Genomic DNA, 23,461 nt, shown 5'->3' with positions numbered 1-23,461 from the left:
AATAAATACATTTTTAGCTTGTGCATGTTTTTCCTAATTCATATTTATTATGTTATGTATTTACTTGGTGAAGACCGCTTTAAAGGGTTGTCTGAGACTTTGGGGATTTTATTCTGTTGATGACGTATCCTTGGGATAGGTCATCAGTAGATGATCGAAGTGGGTCCACCTCTCAGCATCCCCGCCAATCAGCTGATCCCAAGTGTGGCTATCAGTATGTAGAACATAGGAAGCAGATCAAGCTGCCCATATTGCAGCAGCCCGGTTTGATAGTGCAGGTGCAGTTCCTATTGAAGTCAATGGGGGCAGTGCCTGCAGTACCAAACCGGGCCACTGCAGTACGGATGGTGCAATATGCTCCTTGAGCTGAATCAGCAGGGATCCCAAAAAGCAGACCCGTGCCGATCATCTACTGATAGCCTATCCTCAGCATAGGTCATCAATAGAAACCATCTTCAAAGTCCTGGAATCCTCTTTGACAAATCTAGTTCCTTACCTTTTTGCTTAGCATGAAAGGATACTGGTCATCCCCAATAACCTTACTCCCATACTCTGCCCTTTTGTCTGCTCCATTGCTGTCGTGTAGCTCCTCTTTACTTTGGCTTAGTTAGAAAATAGACTTGTCATTCGGTCACTAACACTTTGATTATTAGAGACTGTGACATTCAGATTTTTACTGTAGGCTGTAAAATGAAACTTGTTTATCCTTTTACTAGACTGGATTATAGCCTGTTGTGCTGACATCTAGTGGCCAACGTGAAAACAGCCATATTTTATCATTTATTTTTACATGATAGACAACTATTGCAAAACCTATGACGTATAATTAAGTCACCGATGATAGTGTCCATTTAAAGTGGCTCGTTATATACATTAGATGGCACTAAAGCTAATGCTAAACAATGCTAGCATAAGTGTCCTATTCACATTCTATTTTACAAGCAATCATACCTGTGACATTGCTGTATCATCCAGCTTGCTGACAGGCAGCAAACCTCATGGTATGGATTGACCCTTGAAACCTAGACTGCTACTATTGTTCTGGATTGCTGCATTACAGCAATTCTATCACATTTTGATGTGGTTGCTTTGTGACTGTAATGCAAATGCTTAGAACTTCCAGTGATTGCACACAGGCTGACGAAGCATATACTTTATGCTTTTGACCACTATTTCCATGAATGCCCCCCCTTTAGATTGCATGCGGACTTTTATTTTATTTTCCAAAGCAGGCACCAGACATCTGGTATAGAACCGGCCATCATTGTCTGGAGTGGCCGTCCAATCCTAATTTCCCCTTCTTATTTCTCTTCCTGCTGCATGGATGTTATTCAGTAAACTGCATCTTCCTACCAATTCCCCCCCTCTAAACGAGGGAGAGAGCTTGATTAGCCGAATCCTGCAGCTTGGGCCTCAAGGGACAAAATTTATTGGGTAGGATGCTGCATTATTAAACCAAACACTAAGGCTCTAAATGGTCTGAGGGTTTTATTTGTACATATTCTATTATTATTTTCCATCCACATTTTATTTATTCTTTTTAATTGTCACAACTTTTAAGTCATGTTGTTGGAAGGAGAGTGGCTTGTCTACGGCTGCTGACTTTATTGTGCTTTTAGGCATGTGGAACTCACAGCAAATAATGATTTCTTTTAAGTTGCCTTTTTCATGATTGCTATATATATATATTTTTGTCTGTTTTTATATGTTCATGCCGCATCTAACACATTGTAGTTTGGAGAGACAGTATCTTTTTTTTTCATTTTATTTTGTTCAAGAGAAGGTATTTGCAGTAAATGGAAAATTGTATACAATTCTATATACTTTGAAAATATATGTACATGTGCTTGTCCTATAGGAAAGGAACGGTAAGTCATTTCTACGCATGGTTCAGATTGCTCTGTATTTTCCCTCTACTGTTATGTAATTATAACATATCCGCCGGTGTCATAGTGAATGTGAGACCCTAGACACCACTGTGGGTTCAGTTACACAAAGGAGAGGTTGCCAACTCAATAAAAGCATTGATTGAGTTTTTCATCCTCCGTTGGCGGTGGGAGCACCAAGCTGCTTATCAGTAGCCGCTCTTCAAAGAATTCTGGGCATGGGAACAATAAGAAATGTTCTCCTCTTGTCTGAACGCGGCCCGATATTTGCAGAAACAGAGGCAAGTTCTATGTGTAGAGATATTGGAATAATTGTCCCGCTACAGCTAGCTTGCAGATCTATTCAGCCAGTAAAAATTCCCACTGTGTTGATTATCTGACTACATGGATATGGAGACAGTACTAGAGAACCTTATGGAGGTACTTTCTCCTAAATATAATGCATGCCATGATTTTTGTTTTGTCTGATGCATGTGGGATCTGACAGTATATACCACCATATAAAGTTATATGAATAGAAAGTTACAAAACAGACCTTATGTCTCTTAGTGGCAGCTTTATTATGGTTTTGTATAAAACAGTGTGAAAAAAGTAAGTACACTCTTATTGCTTCCATAAGAATTAAGGTAAGTAGCAGCCAGGTGCAGCTAATTAAATGCCTTGGATTAATTGATCATCAGAAAGTGTGACCACTTCTATAAAAGCTGAAGTTTTGGCAGTTTGCTGGTCTGGAGCATTCAGGCATGTGCTAGCACAATGCTAAGGAGGGAAAACATCATCAATAATTTTGGAGACGCAATTGTTGCTGCCCTTCAATGTGGGAAGGGTTATAATGCCATTTGCAAACAAGTTGGAGCCCATCAGTCTATAGTCAGAGAGATTACTCACAAATGAAAAACAGTGGACAATCTTCCCAGGAGTGGACATCCCAGCAAATTCATCCGAAGGTCAGACCATGCGATGTTCAGAGAAATTGCAAAAAAAAAAACAAGAGCTACATCTCAGAATCTGAAGGCCTCGGTTAGCATGTAAAATGTTCCAAGTTCATGATAGTACTATTAAAAAGACTGAACAAGTATGGCTTGTTTTAGAAGGGTTGCAAGAGGAAAAGCCTCTTCTTTCTCAAAAGAGCATGGCTAAAGTTTGTGAAGCTGCATCTGAACAAACCACAAGACTTCTGGAACAATGTTCTTTGGAAAGAAGAGGCCAAATTGGAGATGTTTGGCCATAATGCCTAGCACCACATTAACGGAAACTAAACACAGCATGTCAGCACAAAGCCCTCATACCAACTGTCAAGCACGGTGATAGAGGGGTGACGATTTGGGTTAATTTTGCAGCCACAGGACCTGGGCATCTTGCAGTCATTGAGTTAACCATGAACTCCTTTGTGTACCAAAGTATTCTAGAGCCAAATGCGATGCCATCTATCCAAAAGCTAAAGCTTGCCCGAAAGTGGTTCATGTAACAAAACAATGATCCCAAGCACATCAACAAATCTATATCAGGATGGCTGAAAAAGAAAAGAATTAAAGTGTTGCCCAATTGAAATGCTCTGACGAGGCCTTAGGATAGCTGTGCATAAATGAATGCCCACAAATCTCAATAAACTGAAGCAACATTCTAAAGAAGAGAGGGGGCGAGAATTCCTCCAGAGCAATGTGAAGGGCTGATAAAAGTCATGCAGAAAACGATTACTTCAAGTTATTGCTACTAAAGTTGGTTCTGCGAGCTATTGATTCATGAGGTGTACTTCTTTTTTTCACACACTGCTTCCGCATTTTGGCCTGTTTTTTGTTAAATAATGACAGTGTAATTTGACTGGTGGTGTTCATCTGAGGCTGCAATTACCTAATTTTAAGACCGTCTAAGGATCAGATTTTTTTCATTATGTTCTGATACGTAAAACCATAGAATTCAAAGAGGGTGTACTTATTTTTACTTCTGGCTGTATATTCATGTATAACTAGCTATAATACTAGTTACATGTATATGTTACAAGGCCAAAACTATGAGCAAATATGTATATGTTATAAAATGGGTATCACTAAGTTAATGATTACTCGTGAAGAATGCTGGTCACTTTCCAACACCTGTTTAGCTTTCTCTGTTAATATTCAGAGGGGTCACGTTCTGTTAGGTTTGGGAGCATACTATGCAACTGGCTAGTATGTCTATTACTGGGGCTTTTAAAGGCTCCTTAAATGCTAAAAAAATATTGCCTGTAGCAGTTATCATTATGTTATGAATATTTATAAGCTGAAGCAACATCAGGCATACAAATCTGTAAAATAGTGTGAGAAGACGAACATGTGGTCTAACAATTCAGGTGTCTACGCTGGTTTCTGTTTATACATCGATACAGTTTATGCAAAAAGTTACCTTACTTATCCTGTACAAATATAACTACAGCCTGAGCTCATATGTCCCAGCACTCCCTGCTTGTTCAGTGGATATACAGCGCTTGCCCCTATAATACCTCCTGGGACAGCCAGGCACTGTTCAGTAATCTGGCATACAAAACCAACTAACTTTTCTTAGAAATACTCAGAGAGAACAGTGCATCATAGGCGCTCCGTTAACGTGTAAGCGGTAGATCTGGATTTTAACCAGTTTCGGTAGCAAATATAAAAAAAATGGTCAGCGCAGCTGTTTATGCATAATACAACGCGTTTTCCAGGTTTCTCATATTTTATGTAAACTGTAAAATGATGTTGAAATGTGAACTCTTGTCTTAATTTAGATGTTGTGGTGCATTCATTTTCATATGGTGTGGATTGGGAGTGGTGTAGGGGTTCCATACTGATCGCTGCCCATAGCTTTATCTAACAGAAGCCCTGCATTTCTAAGCTAATTTAATTGGTGGAAAGTGTAATAAATTAATAAAAACTTGTTTGCTGTCAAATTGTTAAAAATTTTATTCCAAAGTTATACTGGTCTTTTGGGAAAGTGGGTCAACAACCAATATGGCCGCTAATATAGCTTTCACACTACTTTTGGAAATGGAAATCTATGTAGATATGTAGTGATACACCCCACTACACATCATTACTTCATAACAGCTGATAACATTCTGATATAAGAATATTATGGCATATCGCTAATAGGTTTAATGGGGATCCAAAATCCTGTAACCCCACTAGTCTTTAAAATGAAGGGATAATGTCTAGAGATGAACGAGCATACTTGGCAAGGCGATTTACTCGAGAGAGCATCGCCTTTTTCGAGTAACTGCTGGCTCGTCCCTGAAGATTCAAGGGGGGGGGAGGTGAGAGTGAGAGAGATCTCTCTCCCTCCCGATCCCCTCTGCAACCCTCCGCTCACCCCCGCCCCCCCCCCCCCCCCCGAATCTTCAGGGACGAGCCAGCAGTTACTTGAAATTCAAAGGGGGGCTCCAAATGAGAGAACCCTAGTAAATCCAGGTATGCCAATTACACTGTCAAAGCAGTGTCTCAAAATCCTGGCCCGCAGAGGTTGGATAAAAACATTTTATTCATGATGCATATAAAACGGGGATGCAACGTGTTTCGGAGAGCAAGGAGCCTCCTTTTATAAACACATGCAAGAACACTATAAGGGCGAGCACCCACTGGCGTTTGCGTTTTCCGCGGGGAAAAAACGCAGCGTTTTCGCCGCGTTTCCCGCGATTTTTCCGCGCGTTTTTCGCGGCGTTTTCGCGGCTTTTCCATTAATTTCCATTGACTTTCATGGGTGCATTAGGAGAAAAATAAGGACACATATGCAACTGACAGTTCCTATGTTAAAAACGCAAACGCAACGCAAAAAAAACGCCAGTGGACAGGAACACATGTTATCTCTATGCCTGTGCAGGAAGAACGCAAAACGCAGGTAAAAAAACGCCAGTGGGTGCTCGCCCTAACAATGAAATAAAAAAGAATGCCCCCCCCCCTCCTCCAAATAAATAAATAATACAAGTTCTACAATAAAAATTGGTTGATCATTAGGTCCTAAAATGGGCCCGGTATTAAGGGATTAAAGGGAGTGTGCAACCGATATTTTTTTTTTTTTATTAATTGAAACCAGATCGTCAAACCGTTTCCTTTTTTTTATTTTCTGATAGATTTTTCTTTTATTCTATCACCTATACATGACTATGGGGGGTGCAATCTTGCCTCAGCTGCAGTTTACAGCATTTAGAGATATGTTTTACAGCAGACTCTTGGGCCTTTCACGCAGTGAACAGGAGCTGACCCATTGACTTTTAGACTTCTATGGGAGATGGGAGTAAGCAGAGGCATAACTTGAAGCTTCTGGGCCCCAATGCAAAACCTGTAACAGGGCCCCCAACTGTAATGCTTTATTCATAGTACTGGGCTCCCTATATGGAGAAAAGAGGCCTTATGAGCCCCTTAAGGCTCCTGGGCCCGGATGCAACCGCATCCCCTGTAGTTACGCCAGTGGGTGTGGGAATGCTCTGTGACATTTGCAGAGGTCATTCTATGCGGGAAGGGGTGGAGTGAGCTGTGACAAGCTGACAATGTAACCCTCAGATCAAGTGCACCCCTGCAATAGCGGAAAACGTATTCAAGCAGAGTTCCTATGTACGCTATATTGGTGGTCATATTGATTGTCACCCAGTCATCCCAGAAATGCATATACAATAACTAAGAAGTGGTTAAATATAACTTTTAAGAAAGTAATAGAAGGCAACAACTCAAGGACTTCTCGTTTTGGAATCGACATTTTAATTGATATGGGTCTCTACTCAGAAAGTCACACACTTTTCTAGAAAAGCGGAGTATTTAGGTTATCGCTGCACAGTATGATGTGTAAATCTATTAAAACCTACTAAACCAATTTTAAAAAAGTTCAAATGTTGACACGACTGTGAAATACCTTCTCTCCGAACAGTCTCGTTCTACACCATGCACAATGATTATGTGGTCTCTGGCGAAAAGCAGACAGTATCTGACCTATTAACCTGCAAAGATTGTATTGCCCTTGCCCTGTGTTCATTCTTTGGCTGAACTATGTCCAGTCTCCTATGTTCGTATGTCCTACAGGGCTCCATCCAAGTTAAGTGGCCTAATTCATTAGCTCGAAATAGGAAATGAAACTTAGAATTCACAGATGTGCTCCTTATGATGATATATTCTCCTCCTTTTGAAAAATTTGCTCTGTGCTTCTCTCGAAACCTCAAACTCACAGTGTGGATGACACATGTACAACCTCTGTAGGAGAATATGGATACTGTCTATTATTACACCAAGAAAGCTGCAGAATCGCTCCTTTGTAGGGATATCTGCAACCCCTTATGATAAAGTCATGGCATATGATAAAGTCTAAGAATACTTCCAATGTGAAGAGCACTTGCACAGTACCTGGATGGGTGCCACGTAATGCTTCAAATTACCCATTTCTATTCTCATGGATTCTGCAGCTTTTTGGTTTTCGTTCTTTTTTTGTTTTTGTTCTTCATGTCACTTGGCCGTGGAGGGTTGGATGGCTTTGCTGTTGGTGTTTTTGTTTTTAAAGTGACTGTTTTGTTTCTGTGCAGACCTGTCATAGTAGAAATCCCCCATTTTGGATCAATGAGAAGTAAGGAAAGAGAATTGATCGTACTGAGAAGTGAAAATGGGGAGTCTTGGAAGGAGCACCAATATGACTGCAAACTGGAAGAGCTGACTGAACTGCTGAACGGCATGGATGAAGGTAAAACTTTTTTTCCCTCTTCTGTAGTACTAAAATTACGGAGTGAGAAGTTTACGTTATGGTCAGAGATCGATAGTAGAGATGAGCGAGCATACTTGCTAAGGACAATTGCTCGAGCGAGCATTGCCCTTAGCGAGTACCTGCCCGCTCGAGGCAAAAGGTTTGGGTGGCGGCGGCGGGCAGGGAGCTGCGGGGGAGAGCGGGGCGGAACAGAGGGGAGATCTCTCTCTGCTGCTACTCACCGCTCCCCCGCGCCAGCACCCGAACCTTTCATCTCGAGCGGGCAGGTACTCGCTAAGGGCAATGCTCGCTCAAGGAATTGCCTTTAGCGAGTATACTCGCTCATCTCTAATCGATAGTGATTTGTCTCACCTTGGCAGTAATACTTGTCACAGACCAGGCTACTACTATAAGCTAAGGACATACCAAAGTTATGTTATCCAAAGGGCCTTTTATATGGACTGATATCCTGTCTGCTAACGAGCACCAAGTGACGGTAGAACATATAGATTGGTGCTCATTACTACTGTTTACACAATCACTGCTCTTTTACTACAATTGTTCGTTTCCATTCAGATTGGGTTCATTGGCAGCATTTTATGCAAACATAAAAGATCCAATCAGTTACAAAAAGTTTACTCAATTGTTGACGGATTGCTGACATTTTCATATGGGCTAAAGTTGCAGACTAGAAAATCATCCAATTTTCTAATCTAGATGTATTTAAAGTTCTGCTCGTATTCCTTTCTTATAGCGATGCAGTGGCCTCTATCAGCAGAGTAGGTGAATATAGCCCATGGACAGGTCTGTCCATTGTAATGGCTGTCATCCACCAAACGTGTCATGCGACCCTTTGTGTTCATCTCACACTGATCAGGTATTTTAATAGGTGAACAGAAAATTGCTGAGGAGCAGAAGTCGATTTTATTATTACGTGCAGCATCATCATGTGACTGACGGCTATTACTGTGGTCCAGTCCATGGACTTATACCAGTCTACTGTGTATATAGAAGCCACTGCACTGCTATAAGAAAAAGATATGCGCAGAATTTTAAAATCCTGTATATTACAACATTCTATAGGTAAATAAATAACTATAAAAGTGGAAAACCCTTTAACCCTTTGCAATCCAATTTTGAATTCAGGGTTTCCTAGAGGGCATTCTCTTTCTGCCATTTTACAATGGTGCCATCTGCTGGCTAGAGCCAGTACTGCGGTATGGGTCATGCTGGAGAGTCCCCTGACAACAGAGCGGCCAGTAATCTACAGTAAGAATACCCTGCCAGACGTCTTCCAACATCGGAGCTCTACAGCCTTCAATCAGAATGTCTTTAGACGTCAGACAGTGGATTGGAAAGGGTTAAGTTATTGCATCATAGCATTTCTTGTATACACTGTGGCAAAGAACCTTTTGCATGGCTAATTGATTGGAAGTGAATGTTAATTCGCTTAAACATATGCCCATGCTGATGATCACCTGAAAGACAAGCAAACGCTCGTTTGTCAGGTGTTTACATTTTTAAGGGGTACCCTAATTTATCTGTTGTCAGAAGCACATCACCCTGTGAAAATAAGGCTGAGCTATGGGCAATAATGGAACTGAACGTGCCTAATCATTACAGAAGTGCTAGCTGCTCCATGTAAAAGACGCTCAAGGGGGCATTCACCCAGCATTATTTACTACATTGGGGGTTCTGTAGCAGCTGCTGAAGACACCATTGTGACGGACCCCCCAAACGGAAAAGAATGGAACCATTGACTTATATTAGTAGAACAAACACTCTCTTCTCTATGTATGTTCCTGCTCCATATAGGTGTTTTCATACTTTTGGCATTTTTTTACCAAGGCCGAGGTCATTTCCGGTAATGTTACACAGACCTCTGGTAGTGAGGTGTTCATGAAAATAGTTTTTAAAAGGGTTCTTGTCCTTTTGGCCATTTTAGTGTTAATTCTTATTAGCCTGGTCCTTTTTGTATTCCTTGTGACACATAATACACTAGTGTTCAGTTCAGGATGACCACAATAATATATGTATATTTTTTTGTTACTTAAGAACTGGACAGTTCAGAAGAACTGGAAAAGAAGAGAATATGTAGAATTGTTACCAAGGATTTTCCCCAATACTTTGCTGTTGTGTCTCGGATAAAGCAAGAGAGTAACCAGATTGGACCTGAAGGTGGAGTTCTGAAGAGTACAACAGTCCCACGAGTTCAGGCATCCTTCCCAGAGGGGGCTCTGACTAAAAGAATTCGAGTAGGCCTTCAAGTAAGTAGGAAAATGCTATTCATGTCAACATGCTATATACAATATACTTAGATTTTTGTCTTAGACTCCTTATGATGGCGTTATAGGAGGTATTTTATATAGATGGTCTTATTTTGGGAAGACTTGATCAAACTATTAACATAATGAAAATGTCTACTAGGATTTAGTAGAGAAATCATCCATGACCTTCTAGCAATTTTTGGGTATCTCTTATGATATATGGTTGCAGTCTGAGCGTAAGTACAATTTTCATGAAGAGCAGCGGTCTATTAGTATTTTCAAGTTGGACTCGGCGCACGCTGCTCTTAAGTACTACGCTTAATGTATGCCACTGGAAAAGCTTCCGTTCTGTATCCATAAAGGCCTCTTCACACTGGCGACCGCGATATCGATATGAGCATGAATGTATATGAGGTCAGTTTAGCATTTTTGAAATAAAAAATTTGCATATGAAATCGACCGTACAAATAGTGTAAATTAAAAATTCCCCACCATTATATGTTTACTGCTCCAATGCATACATGGTGGCAGACAATAACCAAACCCTGCATCACCAGATGCTGCATTCATATTGTCTCTCCACCTGTTTTTTTTGCCAAACTTCCAAATGTATGTTAGCAAGAAGTTGTGGGCGCATAGAAATGCTATTAGTATGGGTGCATGGACGGCTTTCTTTGAAGTCAGTGGTGACCGATCTGCAGCCCGTCTGCAATGATTTCGCGGGAAGGCAGGAGTTTGAAAAAAAAAACCAAAAACCTCTGTTGGGCATGTGCAGCGGTGCGCTGGCTGGCGCTTCAACATACTTCTGCAGTAAAGAAAAAAGAAGACCCGGACAGGTACGCACGGTCCTCGGCCGTGGACAGAGTCGAATTCCGCTGTGGGCTCCCGCATGTCAAATCCGACCCACCCGTCGGCATAAGGCCTTACAGTCAACTAATTCCCAGCACCGCTGTCAATGCAGATGGCACTGGAAACAGGCAGGACTGTCAACATATATAGGCAGACCTCCCAATGAATTCAAATGGAGCTATGCCTGCACTACCAAACTGGGCTGCTGGAACATGGACAGCGCTTTCCGCATCCAGTACTAACAGTGGTGCTGGGAATCAGCTGATCGACTTTGATCCTGAGCGGTGGGCTCCAGACGATCAACGATTGATGACCTATCCGGAGGATAGGTCATAAATAGTAAAAGTCCTGGAAAACCCTTTTAAAGCCAGCAGCTCTTGCCGCATAGAAATCCGTCATGTGATCAGACACAATGCTCCTACAATTAATATATAGTGCAGCGTCATCTTGCCATTTATTTACTCTTCAATGGGTTAAATAGTGAAGATGGTGGAAGAGGTAAAGAAAATGCTGCAGTCTGCTCTCAGGCGCATTGGTGTTAGTTACAGCCGAGCTGGCAGCACAATTATTGATGGCGATAGAATTTTGATGGAATGCAAAATTGCAGTTGTTGAGGGGTTAATCATACAGAGATTATTTTGTGCTGTACTGTAGTTCCTATATTGTAATGTAATGTTGGAACTTGAAGACGATGCAGAAAAAACAGTTGTTTTTGCAGGTTCTGGTTGAGTTGCTCGGGATGGCCGCGGCTCGGCTCAGCAGCTCAATACTTTCCAAATCCATTAAGTAGAAATGATATTTTAGTTAATGAAAAATGAAACCATAGCGGTTTTACTGTCGATTCGCACTGAATGGTTACAATCAATTATTCAAAACATTAATGAATTACAGGCACAACCGGTACCTGATGAGCTGGTCAAAAAGGTCATCGGAAACCGAGCAACCTTTAGTCCCATTGTCACAGTGGAACCCAGGAGGAGAAAATTCCACAAGCCTATAACTATGACAATCCCGGTGCCCCCGCCATCCGGTGAAGGTGTAACCAATGGCTATAAAGGAGACACCACCCCAAGTCTCAGGCTGCTGTGCAGTATTACAGGTGTGTATGGATGACCTCTACTTTGTTATAGTGTAAAGCTACCCATACTGCTAAGCATCCTTGTAAAATATTATGCAAATCAGGGGCGTAACTATAGGGAGTGCAGGGGATGTGGTTGCACCCAGGCCCAGGAGCCTTAGGGGGCCCATGAGGCCTCTCTTCTCCATATTGGGAGCCCAGTACTATGAATAAAGCATTATAGTTGGGGGCCCTGGTACAGGTTTTGCATCGGGGCCCAGAAGCTTCAAGTTACGCCTCTGATGCAAATGATCCCTTACGATGACTGAAAACTAACCGGTGGTGATGAGATGGGTTGTTCACCACATTATAGAATTACGTTTTGTTTTAATCATATTTTTAAGCCATGTTTCTGATCTGTGAGGTCGGTCTCACATGGTGATGGTAGGATCCTTTTTTGTATAAACAATCCAGCTCGCGAAGGATCAGCTACATTGTAGCACTATAATCTGGTGTGTGCGGCCACCATAAAGCCAAGTATCCCTTGAATAAGGGATAATTGTTAGATTGGTGGGAGTCCAAACACTTAGATCCCCACTGTTCACTATAATAGGGGGACCCCAGCAGGAGGCGTTTGAATGGCGCGGTGGAGTTGAAGTGCGCACGCTGCCACTTTATTCACATTCCATGGCAATAATGCAAACAGCTGAGCAGTGGTCCCTTTTAAGCTCAGCTATTTGGAAAGAACATGGTTTTAATGTGCTTCATCTGTAGAAGCCAATCGGCTAAAAACCACATCGCAAAACTGCAGCATTTCGCAGTAAAATGCACATGATCTTCAGCAGTGATTTTGTTATGCTATTAACATGCACATCAAAAACACCATAGAAATGCCATCGGAACACTATACAAAGTGTTAAAACCACATCCTAATGAGGTTAAAAAGCCAAATTTAAGATCTACCTGTCTGCAGCATGGGGTATTTTTCATATCACCTGAAGAGCACACCGCTTAGAGGGAACAGTGCAGCCAAGTACAGCTAATTAAAGGGGTTGTTCAGTTGTAAACTATTGATAGACTATCCTCAGCATAAGTCATCACTAGTGGATTTGTGGTGGTCAGCTGCACAGACCCTTTGGCAATCAGCTGTTTGCTAGGTTGGTGTACTTGTGTACTGAATTGAATTCTGCAGACAGCTCCATTCCTATTGTAGTGGCTAGGCTTTGTATTGCAGGCCAAGTTCCCATTGAGTTGAATGGGAACTTTGCCTACAATACCAAGCCTGGCCATTACAGTTAAAACGGAGCTGTCAGTTAGTTTCCTACAGAAATCAGCTCAGTGCACAAGCACATCGACCAGGCAAACAGCTGATCAACAGAGGGTCCAAGGGATCCCTGCCAATATACTACTAATGAATTCTGCTCAGGATAGGTCATCAATAGTTAATCAGCAGGGATCCCCACCAATGCATCACAGAAGGGGAAATATAAAAAAATTTAAAACAATCACAGAAAATGGCCGTTACTTACTGAGTGAGGAGTGCATATAGATGCATCCTCCTCTCACCATGCAGGTAGCTGACTACCAAATGGAGGAGCCAATAACACCTGTGAGGGCACCGATAAAACACCCACTCACACTGCCTCCTGATAATGAGGGGGTGGCTGCTTGGTGTACACTCCCACACATAGTGGATACAGGGTGCCAGACCATTCTGATATATGTAGTTCAGCAACCTATTAATGACGCCATGATAATTCGGCGGGTTGCCCTGCATTTCAAACAGTGAACCACATTGGTACTGCCACCCTGGGCTCCCCCTGGAGTCTTAATGCCACACTGCATGTGAATGATAGATAATAAATGCAAGGCATTGGTTGGATGTTGGCCAAGATACATGAGCCCACTAACCACTTCACGGTTCCTTGCGTTGTAGTGGGTCCCTACACTAATATAAGTACATCGCATGATAATTCGGTGGGTTGCCCTGCAATTAGCTGATTGAAGAGGTACTGGGGCCTCTTCACAGACATGTGAAGTTGGTTTGATTGGTTACATGAACTGAGAGGATTGAGCTGCAATACAACGCACAGCTGCTATTCAATGTACAGTGCTGTGCCTGATATGAACTGAAGTGACACTCGCCCAATTGCAGCTGTCACTTTAATCAGCTAGGGTCCTGAGCAATGGACCCCTGCTAATAGACTGTTGATGACCCATCCGGAGGATAGGTCATCAATAAGTTAGTGCCAGAAAACCCCTTTAAAAGTGGTGTGCTATCAGACAGAACCCTTGCAGAATGCAGCACCGAACAGCCAGTTACATCAGATCCCTCTCCTGGTACCTCCAAAAACAGACGATTTTTTTTTCCCCCAAGGAAGACCATGGTTGGCCAAACTTGTTGCTGTGTTACAAATTTAGTATTATAGGACAGAGATTCAGCTGAATTGCCGTTCTGTGATATAAGGACAGCTCAAAGTCTGCTTGGAGACTACCCGTTTTTAGGGTCATAGAGAGGGATCCTGAACGGGGAACCCACTCTGACGCTTATGTAAACTAATAGGGTATATGAGCTGAGGTTGCCTTCCTGACACAAGCCCTTTTATTGACCAAATTAGTGGTATTCATTTTAAATACTATTTCAGACCCAATGTGTAGTATGCCTCTTCTTGGAGTCTTAATGGTTACAAATGAAAAATGCATTACCTTTTAACACTAATGTTGGTGGTTTTTCTTAGGTGGTACATCTCCAGCTCAATGGGAGGACATCACAGGAACAACCCCGCTGACATTTGTTAATGACTGTGTATCTTTTACTACCAATGTGTCTGCCAGGTAAATATTCAGCTAAAGAGAAGGTAAAGCAGATACACCTGTTTAGATATATGAGATTTGATTTACTACAATTGGCTATGATAACCATGTGCTCAAGTCTTGTATTCATACTACAATTTATACCTGAATAACAAGGCCACCAACACGCTGAGACATCAGATGTAGAATCTAAGTGTCGGAATATCCTTCTTTGATTGGTCTGTATTTTCCGTGTGACTGTTTCCTTTTAAGAAGCTGGAATTCTCCATATTCTGCCTTTTTCATCAGTGCAACTATGTGTCCTTTTGTGCAGATTTTGGCTTGGTGACTGCCATCAGATTCCTGAAACTGTTAGTTTGGCGACACAGCTCTACAGGGAATTGATATGTGTACCATACATGGCCAAGTTTGTAGTCTTTGCCAAAATGAACGACCCGGTGGAAGCTCGACTACGTTGCTTCTGTATGACGGATGACAAGGTGGATAAAACACTGGAACAGCAAGAGAACTTTGAAGAGGTGGCTAGAAGTAAAGACATAGAAGTAAGTTTCTCAATCCCAATGAGAATATTAAAGCATGACTAGATATGTATTTGGGGATAGATTATATATAATATACACCTGAGGTAACTCCTGTTTTGGTGGACAGGAAAGTTCTTCTGTGCTTATCAGATAACCCTTAGCACTGCTCTCATCCTTGCTTCATAAAACTTCCTTCTAAGAAGGTAATGCAAAGGGGAACAATTCACTTTCTTCTTATCGTTCCTCCTGGAAGCCCCTGTATACTTCTGTCAGATACTTGAATACTTCATATAGGAATATGATTACTCCGAATAACTGCATTTGATGAAGACTCAGCAGTGTAGCTGCCCACCATAATCTGATGAGTGACTAAACCCCGGAACAGTCTGTCTGTAAACGGTTATCTTTTCCTTCTGGAGAAGACTCTGGCTTTGGCTTATGTTCCCAGTCATTTTACATGGCCTGTTAGAAGGTCAGACATTGACCCGCAGGATTGCTACCTCCAATAGGTGGTGCTGTAGAGGCATTGTACCATCTCACATTTGCATATTTCCCAGAGGAGCATGCACGGCCTTATAAGTCTCCTCACCAGGTGCTCTCTCTAAGGAGAAACGTTAGCCCTTCCGATCTTTGTCAATCAAGCCTGCTCTATACATGCCGACTAGTCATTGGCAGTTTGTTTGGGGACACAAACTAATGACAAGGAGATTTGTCAATTTGTTTAGACATTTCCAAAGGGGATAATGGTGCACATAGAGGTGTGGGAAAAGCTGTTCTAGAATTCTTAATTCTTATACAAGTATATGTCAGGAGAACTGATGGATCCTCTTTAACAATACAGCCCTCTAATGCAAGATCGCTTGTCTATAAATAAGGTCGCTGATGGTTTTATCCAGCTGATCATCAAGTTAACAATATTCTTTTTTTTTATCATCTGAACAGGTACTAGAAGGGAAACCCATCCATGTGGACTGCTATGGAAACCTAGCGCCATTAACAAAAGGAGGGCAGCAGCTTGTATTTAATTTCTATGCTTTCAAAGAAAATAGACTGCCATTTTCCGTGAAGGTAAAATGATGAAAGGCGATGTTATAAAACAAGGTCACCGATTTGTTCTGTAGCATTTCTAGAAAAGTATGGAATATGAACAAATGATAAAAAACAAAAAAGCCGCAAACACCTCAAGCACCAGCCTGAGCAATCCATCACACCCACCCCAAAACAATGCCAAGAATTGTATTCACTGTACTTTGTATTCTCTCAACTAATTTTCCAAAATGCATTTTAGGTGAGAGACCCCAGCCAGGAGCCTTGTGGACGACTGTCATTCTTGAAGGAGCCAAAGATGACGAAAGGCCTGCCGCAGACTGCCGTCTGCAACCTCAACATTACTCTGCCAACCCAGAAAAAGGTAATGAGATGACTTCTGGAAGTTGTCTCTCCTATATAGCTTTGTAACCATTTGCATGAACCCAAAATAATAGAATTTCCTATTGATCAGTTTTACAGAAGAACTCTACTCAGATTGGTGTTCTCCTAAAAGGAAACAGTCCAAAGTCCATGGCAATTCTCCATAGACTTACATTTTCTATGTAATTCTTCTGTGCCTTCCATATTGTTCTTCTTTGAAATACTGTGGCACTATTTTTCCTCGATAGCCTTGAATGCCCAATGCATCTCCCAAATGATTATGTCCGTGCCTATGTGGCCCTTCAATTATATGGCCTTGAATTTGGATCCCTTTCAGTTATTACATCAGTAGCCGCTAGAACCTCTTAAACACAACCAGAACTGGAGCAGTCCTTTTGGTCTAAGCTCGGAGTGAGCGGCCTTTGCCTGGTTTGGTGGCATAGGGATTCTCGGTTTCAGGTTCTTTTCTGGCCCCCATCTTCCAGGACTCCTGAAGCAATACTAAGCTTATCAACAGGAAAACACTAACTTGGAGTGCAGTTGTTCTTTAAGACCATTTTAAAGGAAAAAGTAGCCATTAGCATCCAGTGTTCACTAGATCAATGAAGAAAAAAACCTTGCAGTGGATTTTGCCATGACTGGACAGGCTTCTGTCTACACCGCTTAGATTGAAAGCCAAGTCATCTACATACTTGACCTCCTCAGCAGTGGTTATTATTGACGCTTTGCAAAAACCCACTGGGTAAAATACACAAAGGAAAATGCCCATTTTATTACATTTGGATTACCAATGGCAATATGACTTGTTTGACACTTTCAGTTTTTACATACTGAACAATATACTCCTCTTTGATGGTACACTTTGAATGCTAAATACGAACTCCAGCAAGTCTTATATGAAATGCCCTTTAATGTACATTAAACTTGTGAAGATAGTTGTTTCCTCTCCTAACCTAGTATTGACATATCAGAATTTGAAGCCTCTAGGTGTGATGTCAGGCGATCTTATGAACCTCTTCCCTATGGCAATGCCTATATTACAGTGGTTTAGCATTGTTATGTAGACAATGGCTTCAGATCTTCGTCTGCACCAATGCCCCCCACCCCCCATCCTAACTGCCTAAAGAAGTCAGGGTATGGATGAGGATGCTGATTTCCACAAAACATCTGGTAGATGCATATGCCAACATTGAGAAGAGTAAAAGTTAAATCGGCGCCCCTACAGGTGCTGGATAACATTGCAACATGCCTAACCACCTGGGGAAAAAAAGACTTGGTGCTTAATTGCCACCTTCTATTTTCCATGATTCTTAAAGTGGTTGTCCAAGATAGTTTTTAGAAACATAGGAAAAGTGATAGGATTGAAAAGGGACATATACTCACGATTTCTGTCCCCCTTCTGGCCGTCCCTGAGGAGCTTTGTTTGCATGGAAGCACAGTGATGTGCCCGTATACCCATGTGAATGCTGTAGTCGACAACTGAACTCAGCGGTGTGTGGCACAAGAGGCCGCTGATTGACTCATACATCAATCAGTGCCCTCAGCAGTCTTCTGCCATCGTACTCCCGCTAAGGCCCGTGATTGACTGCAGCACTCATGTTGCTATATGATGCACCACCACTACAGTCATGTAAACAAACCTCCAGAGCGGCAGCACTGAGCAGCGGGGAATCAGACTGCTGTTTAGAGGTTCTTTTTTTTATTTTATCACTTTTCCTATGTTTAGATAAAAACCCTTTTAAGTTGATTCCCAATTATTCCTGCACAGGTCCTCACCTACTATCACAATAATGGATGCAGATAACTTGATATGGGTGTCATTTTTCTCCAGGGGTACCCAGTAACTGCGTTTTATGCCTCTATGATGCATACCGTATGCATTTTACACCTTATCAAAGACTACGAGTCCGTTTAGACCTACTGATCTCTCGTTTGTACGAGTGAACGATGTAAGAGTTCACTCGGGCAGCCTGTTTATACAGGCAGATACATTGTTGGCTCGTTCAAACTAGAAATCGTTCGGTCGCTCACATTCGCTGTATAAGTGACTGAGAACAACTGAACGATCGGTATTTAAACCGAACGAGCCAACGATGGTTTTTATGCTTGCATAAAATAACGAAAAGTGAACAAATTTATCATTTGTCGTTAGATCGTTGGCTGCGTTTACACTTCATGATTATCGTTCATTTCTGCTTGTTTAAACGACTTTTTTTGAATGATAATCGTTCCATGTAAAAGGGCCTTGAAACTGAAATGCTGCCAACATAAGGCCTAGAACTAAAGCATGGTAAAATGAGAGTAGACCAATCATGCGAAGCGCAATTGATTGCAGTGAATGGTTACAAAATAAACTGGTTATAATTAAGAGGATTTTCTGCCCCCCTAACAACATCCTCCTAATGGTTTCAGTCTTATAACAAGAAACTGTAGAATATAATATCCATCAAAATTCATCCCTATTCCTATGCATTGGTTATCTGGGTCTCTTGTCCTTGCTACATAGTGACATATGATCTAGCAACATGTCACATGACTGTACTAGCCAGTCATTGCCCACCTCTGTGAAATGGTATCCATAGTGCAGTGATGATAAAAAGTAGCAAGGAACCCAAATGATCGGTAGTATATGAATGACACCAGATTCTAAGTATATTAAAAGTCTATTTTCCTTAGTTTTCATGAATGCACAGAGGCATTTTGAGGGGTTAAAAACCCCCTTAAGATCTTAATCTTTGCGTGCAAAAACCCTGATAGGCGTGTAGACGTTTCATAGATTTTTTTTTTTTATGTTAGCCCAGACTTTTATTCAGTCTCCACAGCTTTCCTAGAAAAGACTATTGCCTTTATTTTATTTTTTGTGCTTTAAAATTAAAAAAAAAAAAATGGCAAACCAGCCAGTTTCCAACACATGGAACAAAAAAAAAATACAATAATTGAATAAAGGCCGCCTTCTGAGAGCAGCATGGTATGAAGGGAAAAACTCTGAGCATGGAGGATATATAATTGTCTGTTATGTAATTCCGTATTTACGCATACAAAGCTGCTGAAATGCTGCCTGGACTGGAGAGCCGTGAGTCCTACTTCCATCTGCCCATACTTAATGATTGACAAATCCTCCTGCATACAATCCTATAGAGAAAAGTTGTCAGTCACTGTGTATAGCTGGAGGAAAATAGGACTCACAAGCTTTCTTTAGGAGTCCTGACAGCAGTTAAAAAGCTTCCTACAAAAAATACTGAATCAAATACTGTAAAACTATACAAATCCCGAAAGTCAGCATTTTCCTACTTTTGTATCAACCTTATCAATAGGTCAGATTAAATGGGACGCAGAACTTGTCTGATCACAAGGTCCAATGTTAATATTTTATTTAGGCAGTGGTGATTCTCAATAGCTATTATGTGTACACCGTCACTACGGCTGAATTTCCTCACATCCTTCTCTTAGTCCTCAGAATTCCGTGATAAATACATGTTGTTCCCACCGTGCTGTCATATTTGTAACTCTGTGTTAAAGTGGATCGCTTAGTTCACAGTGTGAATTTGTATTCTTCAGATAACCTGTATGTTTCTTTACCTTTATTTTTACTTGTCTACTTCTCTTTGGTGTCGGTGTTTGCTGTTTTTGTGCTTCCGCTGCTGCTTATCTATCCCTTATCACATCCTAATATTCTTTTCCCTGCTGCCCACTATAATTTACCTTATCTCTGCAATGCATCTTGGAACCAAAAGGAAACAGAGTCCGACCAAGATGATGAGGTAATACAACTCATGCACCTTTCTCAGTAATAACCATCTGTAGTTGAGGTTCCCACACACGTTACGTAAATCAGGGTGCTTAGGAAGCGCATAGGGTTCCTAACTGAAGCCAGATCACATGTATATTATATTAGTAGACAAGCTAAACTGCAGTAGATGTCACTCGGCATATGTTTCACATATATACACACAACTTTGCCCCCGGCTAGGAGAGAATCCATACTTTTACATATGTACCATATGGATCTTCTTTCATAAGTAAACCTAAAATTGGACGTACGTAGTTAGAAGTTAGAGCAGTGGCCAATGTTGGCAATTATGTTTCTATACCAATGTTGACATTTTTCTATCAAGTGGCATCCATTGTTTTTGGCAAAAGTTAAATCGGACCTGCAGCCATATGGGTTGTGATTAAAGATGAGTGAATATACTCGCTAAGGCTAACTACTCGAGTGAGTAGTGCCTTAGCCGAGTATCCTGCTGCTCGTCTCTAAGGATTCGTGGGCTGGCGGGGAGCGTCGGGGGAGAGCGGGGAGGAACGGAGGGGAGATCTCTCTCTCTCCCTCTCTCCCCCCGCGCTCACTGCCGCAACTCACCTGTCACCCACGCTGGCAGCCGAATATTTACAGACAAACTGGAGGATACTCGGCTAAGGCACTACTCTAGTTGTGATCTTACAGTGATGGATCTCAATTTTTTGAGTGTTTTAAAAAGCTACTTCAAAAGTGACCTCCAATATGGCTGCACTTCCTGTTGTCACCGATGCAAAATTGGCTGTTGCAACTGAATAGAAAAATCCCAATATGTTTATAAGTAAAAGGAATAACTTTGGCTACTGCTTTACTAATGTATGACCTGGGAATACTTGCCGAATTGAAAATATGTAGTATTGTGTAGTAGTCCAATTTGTAGGGTGATCTCAGGCATAGGAATGCATCCAGATTTCTAACGTGTGACAGCCTACGATCATTGATACAACTTCAAGCATTATGACAAGTCACACTACTGCATGCAACTCTTGCATAAGCTTCCCAGTCTTGGCTTTTAGGGGGGGCTTTACACTGGAGAACCAATCGTCCGAACACTTGCTCTCTAAAGCGTATGAACGTCTGTTTGTGTGCTTTTACATAAATTGATAATTGTTCATTTGTTGCTAAGTTTCGTGGTCGCTGAAACGCACATCTCCCTGTACAGTTATTGGCTAGTCATTGAAAGTCAAACGATTACTTGTTTATATGAGATGACAATAACCGGTGACTATTTTTAGTTGAGCTGAAATGAAGCAACGACTGAACAAATTCTCACTCCTCACCTCTTTGGTGGCCATTTTTACATGGAACGACTGCCACTTACATTCGTGCCACCCTAAGTGTAAAGCCACCCTAAGTGAGACACAAGGGTGGAAAAAAATCCACTGGTCTCTCTTGCACTGAACATTTAAGCCAACCATATAACAAAAATATTCTGTCGATGGAGCACTCCTATGGCTGACAGCTCTTTTTTTTGCTTTTGACTTTCCCTTTAAACATCGGCAGAACATGGATGTTTTTAATACAGAGGGAGACAAGCTGCTGCCAGATCAAAGGATTAGCCTAGTAGGGAGACTTCAGTACACACTAGATTAACCAAAGTCAATAGGATCCACCAACCGTTTTGTAATGTGAATGGCCAATTTTATCCATAGCATCAAGACCTTATAATCTCACTGTATTTAGTTTGCGTTTCCCTATTCTCTGCCTCGTTAACGCTACAAGAAAATGCTGCCACTTAAAATCTCCATCATTCTTTTTTTTACTAATTCAAAACTTTGACCTGTTATATTGTTAAGGCTTTGCATGGAATTTTTGAAATCTCTTAGTTGCCTAAATCTGATCCACAACTCCAACGCAGTCCTGAGCATTTCACATTCCCTAAAAACCAATATGCATAATTTAACTTTACATAAATAGGCGCTAAAACTTCATTAAGTTATGTAGTAAAATATACAAAAGTGCTAAAAATATAATACCAAATGTATCTATTAATACACATACAAGTCGAGTCCAAACCAGCAATGTGATCAAAGTTACGCAATATTCAGTAGTTTCTGTTTTGTTATACGCTGTTACTCTGTTGATTGTTTGTGCCATTAACGATGTTACAATATTAAGTATATAGTATATGTAATAAGTATATATTCTGACCACATACAACTCACTATGTAAAAGTGTACTATGTTGTGGTGTTGTTTTAATGTGATTTATGCATTTGTTTACTTCTCATATAATCGAGTAACAAGTATTAGATGTATGTCAATCTTGTTGGAAGTTACAACTACTCAGAGAAGGAATTACCTTATTGTATTTTTCATTTTTCACAGATCGAGAAGGTGGATCGTCGACAGAACTTTGTGTCATTAGCTTTGCGTAAGCGGTACAGCTATCTGACTGAACCTGGAATGAGTGAGTTTATTAACATTCTAACAATACTAATCTCTTTAAAAGAAGAGTTTTTTTTTTCTTTACCCACATCTGAATTCTTAATTCTCTTTATCCTTTATATGGGATATAGTTCTAAGTTCCTTATGCAGGTTGAAGAGAGTAGCCCAAGGGATGTTGCCCTAATGTCTTCGAGAGGCCCAAGTCCATTTGCCGTTTTGACAAATTTGGCTGTAGGACCAAATAACATGGTTATGAAGATAGTCTTGTGAACTGATGAAATTCACATTAATCGCAGCATACTTTAGGTCCTAAACCAAAATACAGGTCCCCCATTTTGCCCCATCACCATTGACTGATGGCCACCATGTCTACAGGTAGAGACACAATGGTCCACAGTCAATGGGGAAGTGAGGGTAGGAGAAGGTGGTGAGAGGTGAAGGGAGTGCTCCCCTCATAAGTCCTTCAGACTCTGTTCCAAGCGTCTTTCTTTTTATTTGAGGCTCATTACTATGAGTCTGCTGCATTCTGTATAAGGTGCTATGAAGCAAACAGAACAATATTTTTGTGTTCTATATTCTAATACTACAACAGACCTGTCACTATAATGTATTGCCCTTAACTAGGGCACCATATTGTGGTGGAGGATTCGCCTTAAGTGAGTTGTCTGGGTTAGAAAATCATTTTTAACACCCTATTAGAATGTGAGTTAAGTGAGGGGAATCCTTCATCTAAGGATTCCATCATTTAGAACCCAACACATCTTCATGCATTACATGGACAGCACCATATAATGCTTAAAGCGG

General features: G+C 41.2%; 1 protein-coding gene across 6 annotated transcripts in view; it reads left to right on the top strand.

Annotated features, from left to right (window-relative positions):
- The window catches only part of ANK3 (ankyrin 3), a 331,375-nt gene that overhangs the window by 273,402 nt on the left and 34,512 nt on the right, over positions 1–23,461 (top strand). For all 6 annotated transcript variants that reach the window (XM_066600799.1, XM_066600801.1, XM_066600798.1 and 3 more), the window contains 8 exons: positions 7,405–7,559; positions 9,615–9,826; positions 11,567–11,774; positions 14,471–14,567; positions 14,860–15,088; positions 16,010–16,135; positions 16,356–16,478; positions 22,598–22,679. In XM_066600799.1, coding sequence (XP_066456896.1) covers positions 7,405–7,559; positions 9,615–9,826; positions 11,567–11,774; positions 14,471–14,567; positions 14,860–15,088; positions 16,010–16,135; positions 16,356–16,478; positions 22,598–22,679 — 1,232 coding nt within the window. The remainder of the gene's footprint in view (positions 1–7,404; positions 7,560–9,614; positions 9,827–11,566; positions 11,775–14,470; positions 14,568–14,859; positions 15,089–16,009; positions 16,136–16,355; positions 16,479–22,597; positions 22,680–23,461) is intronic.

The sequence above is a fragment of the Eleutherodactylus coqui genome, chromosome 4 (assembly GCF_035609145.1).
Source record: "Eleutherodactylus coqui strain aEleCoq1 chromosome 4, aEleCoq1.hap1, whole genome shotgun sequence".
NCBI classification, from domain to species: Eukaryota; Metazoa; Chordata; class Amphibia; order Anura; family Eleutherodactylidae; genus Eleutherodactylus; species Eleutherodactylus coqui.
This window is presented reverse-complemented; position numbering and strand designations above follow the sequence as displayed.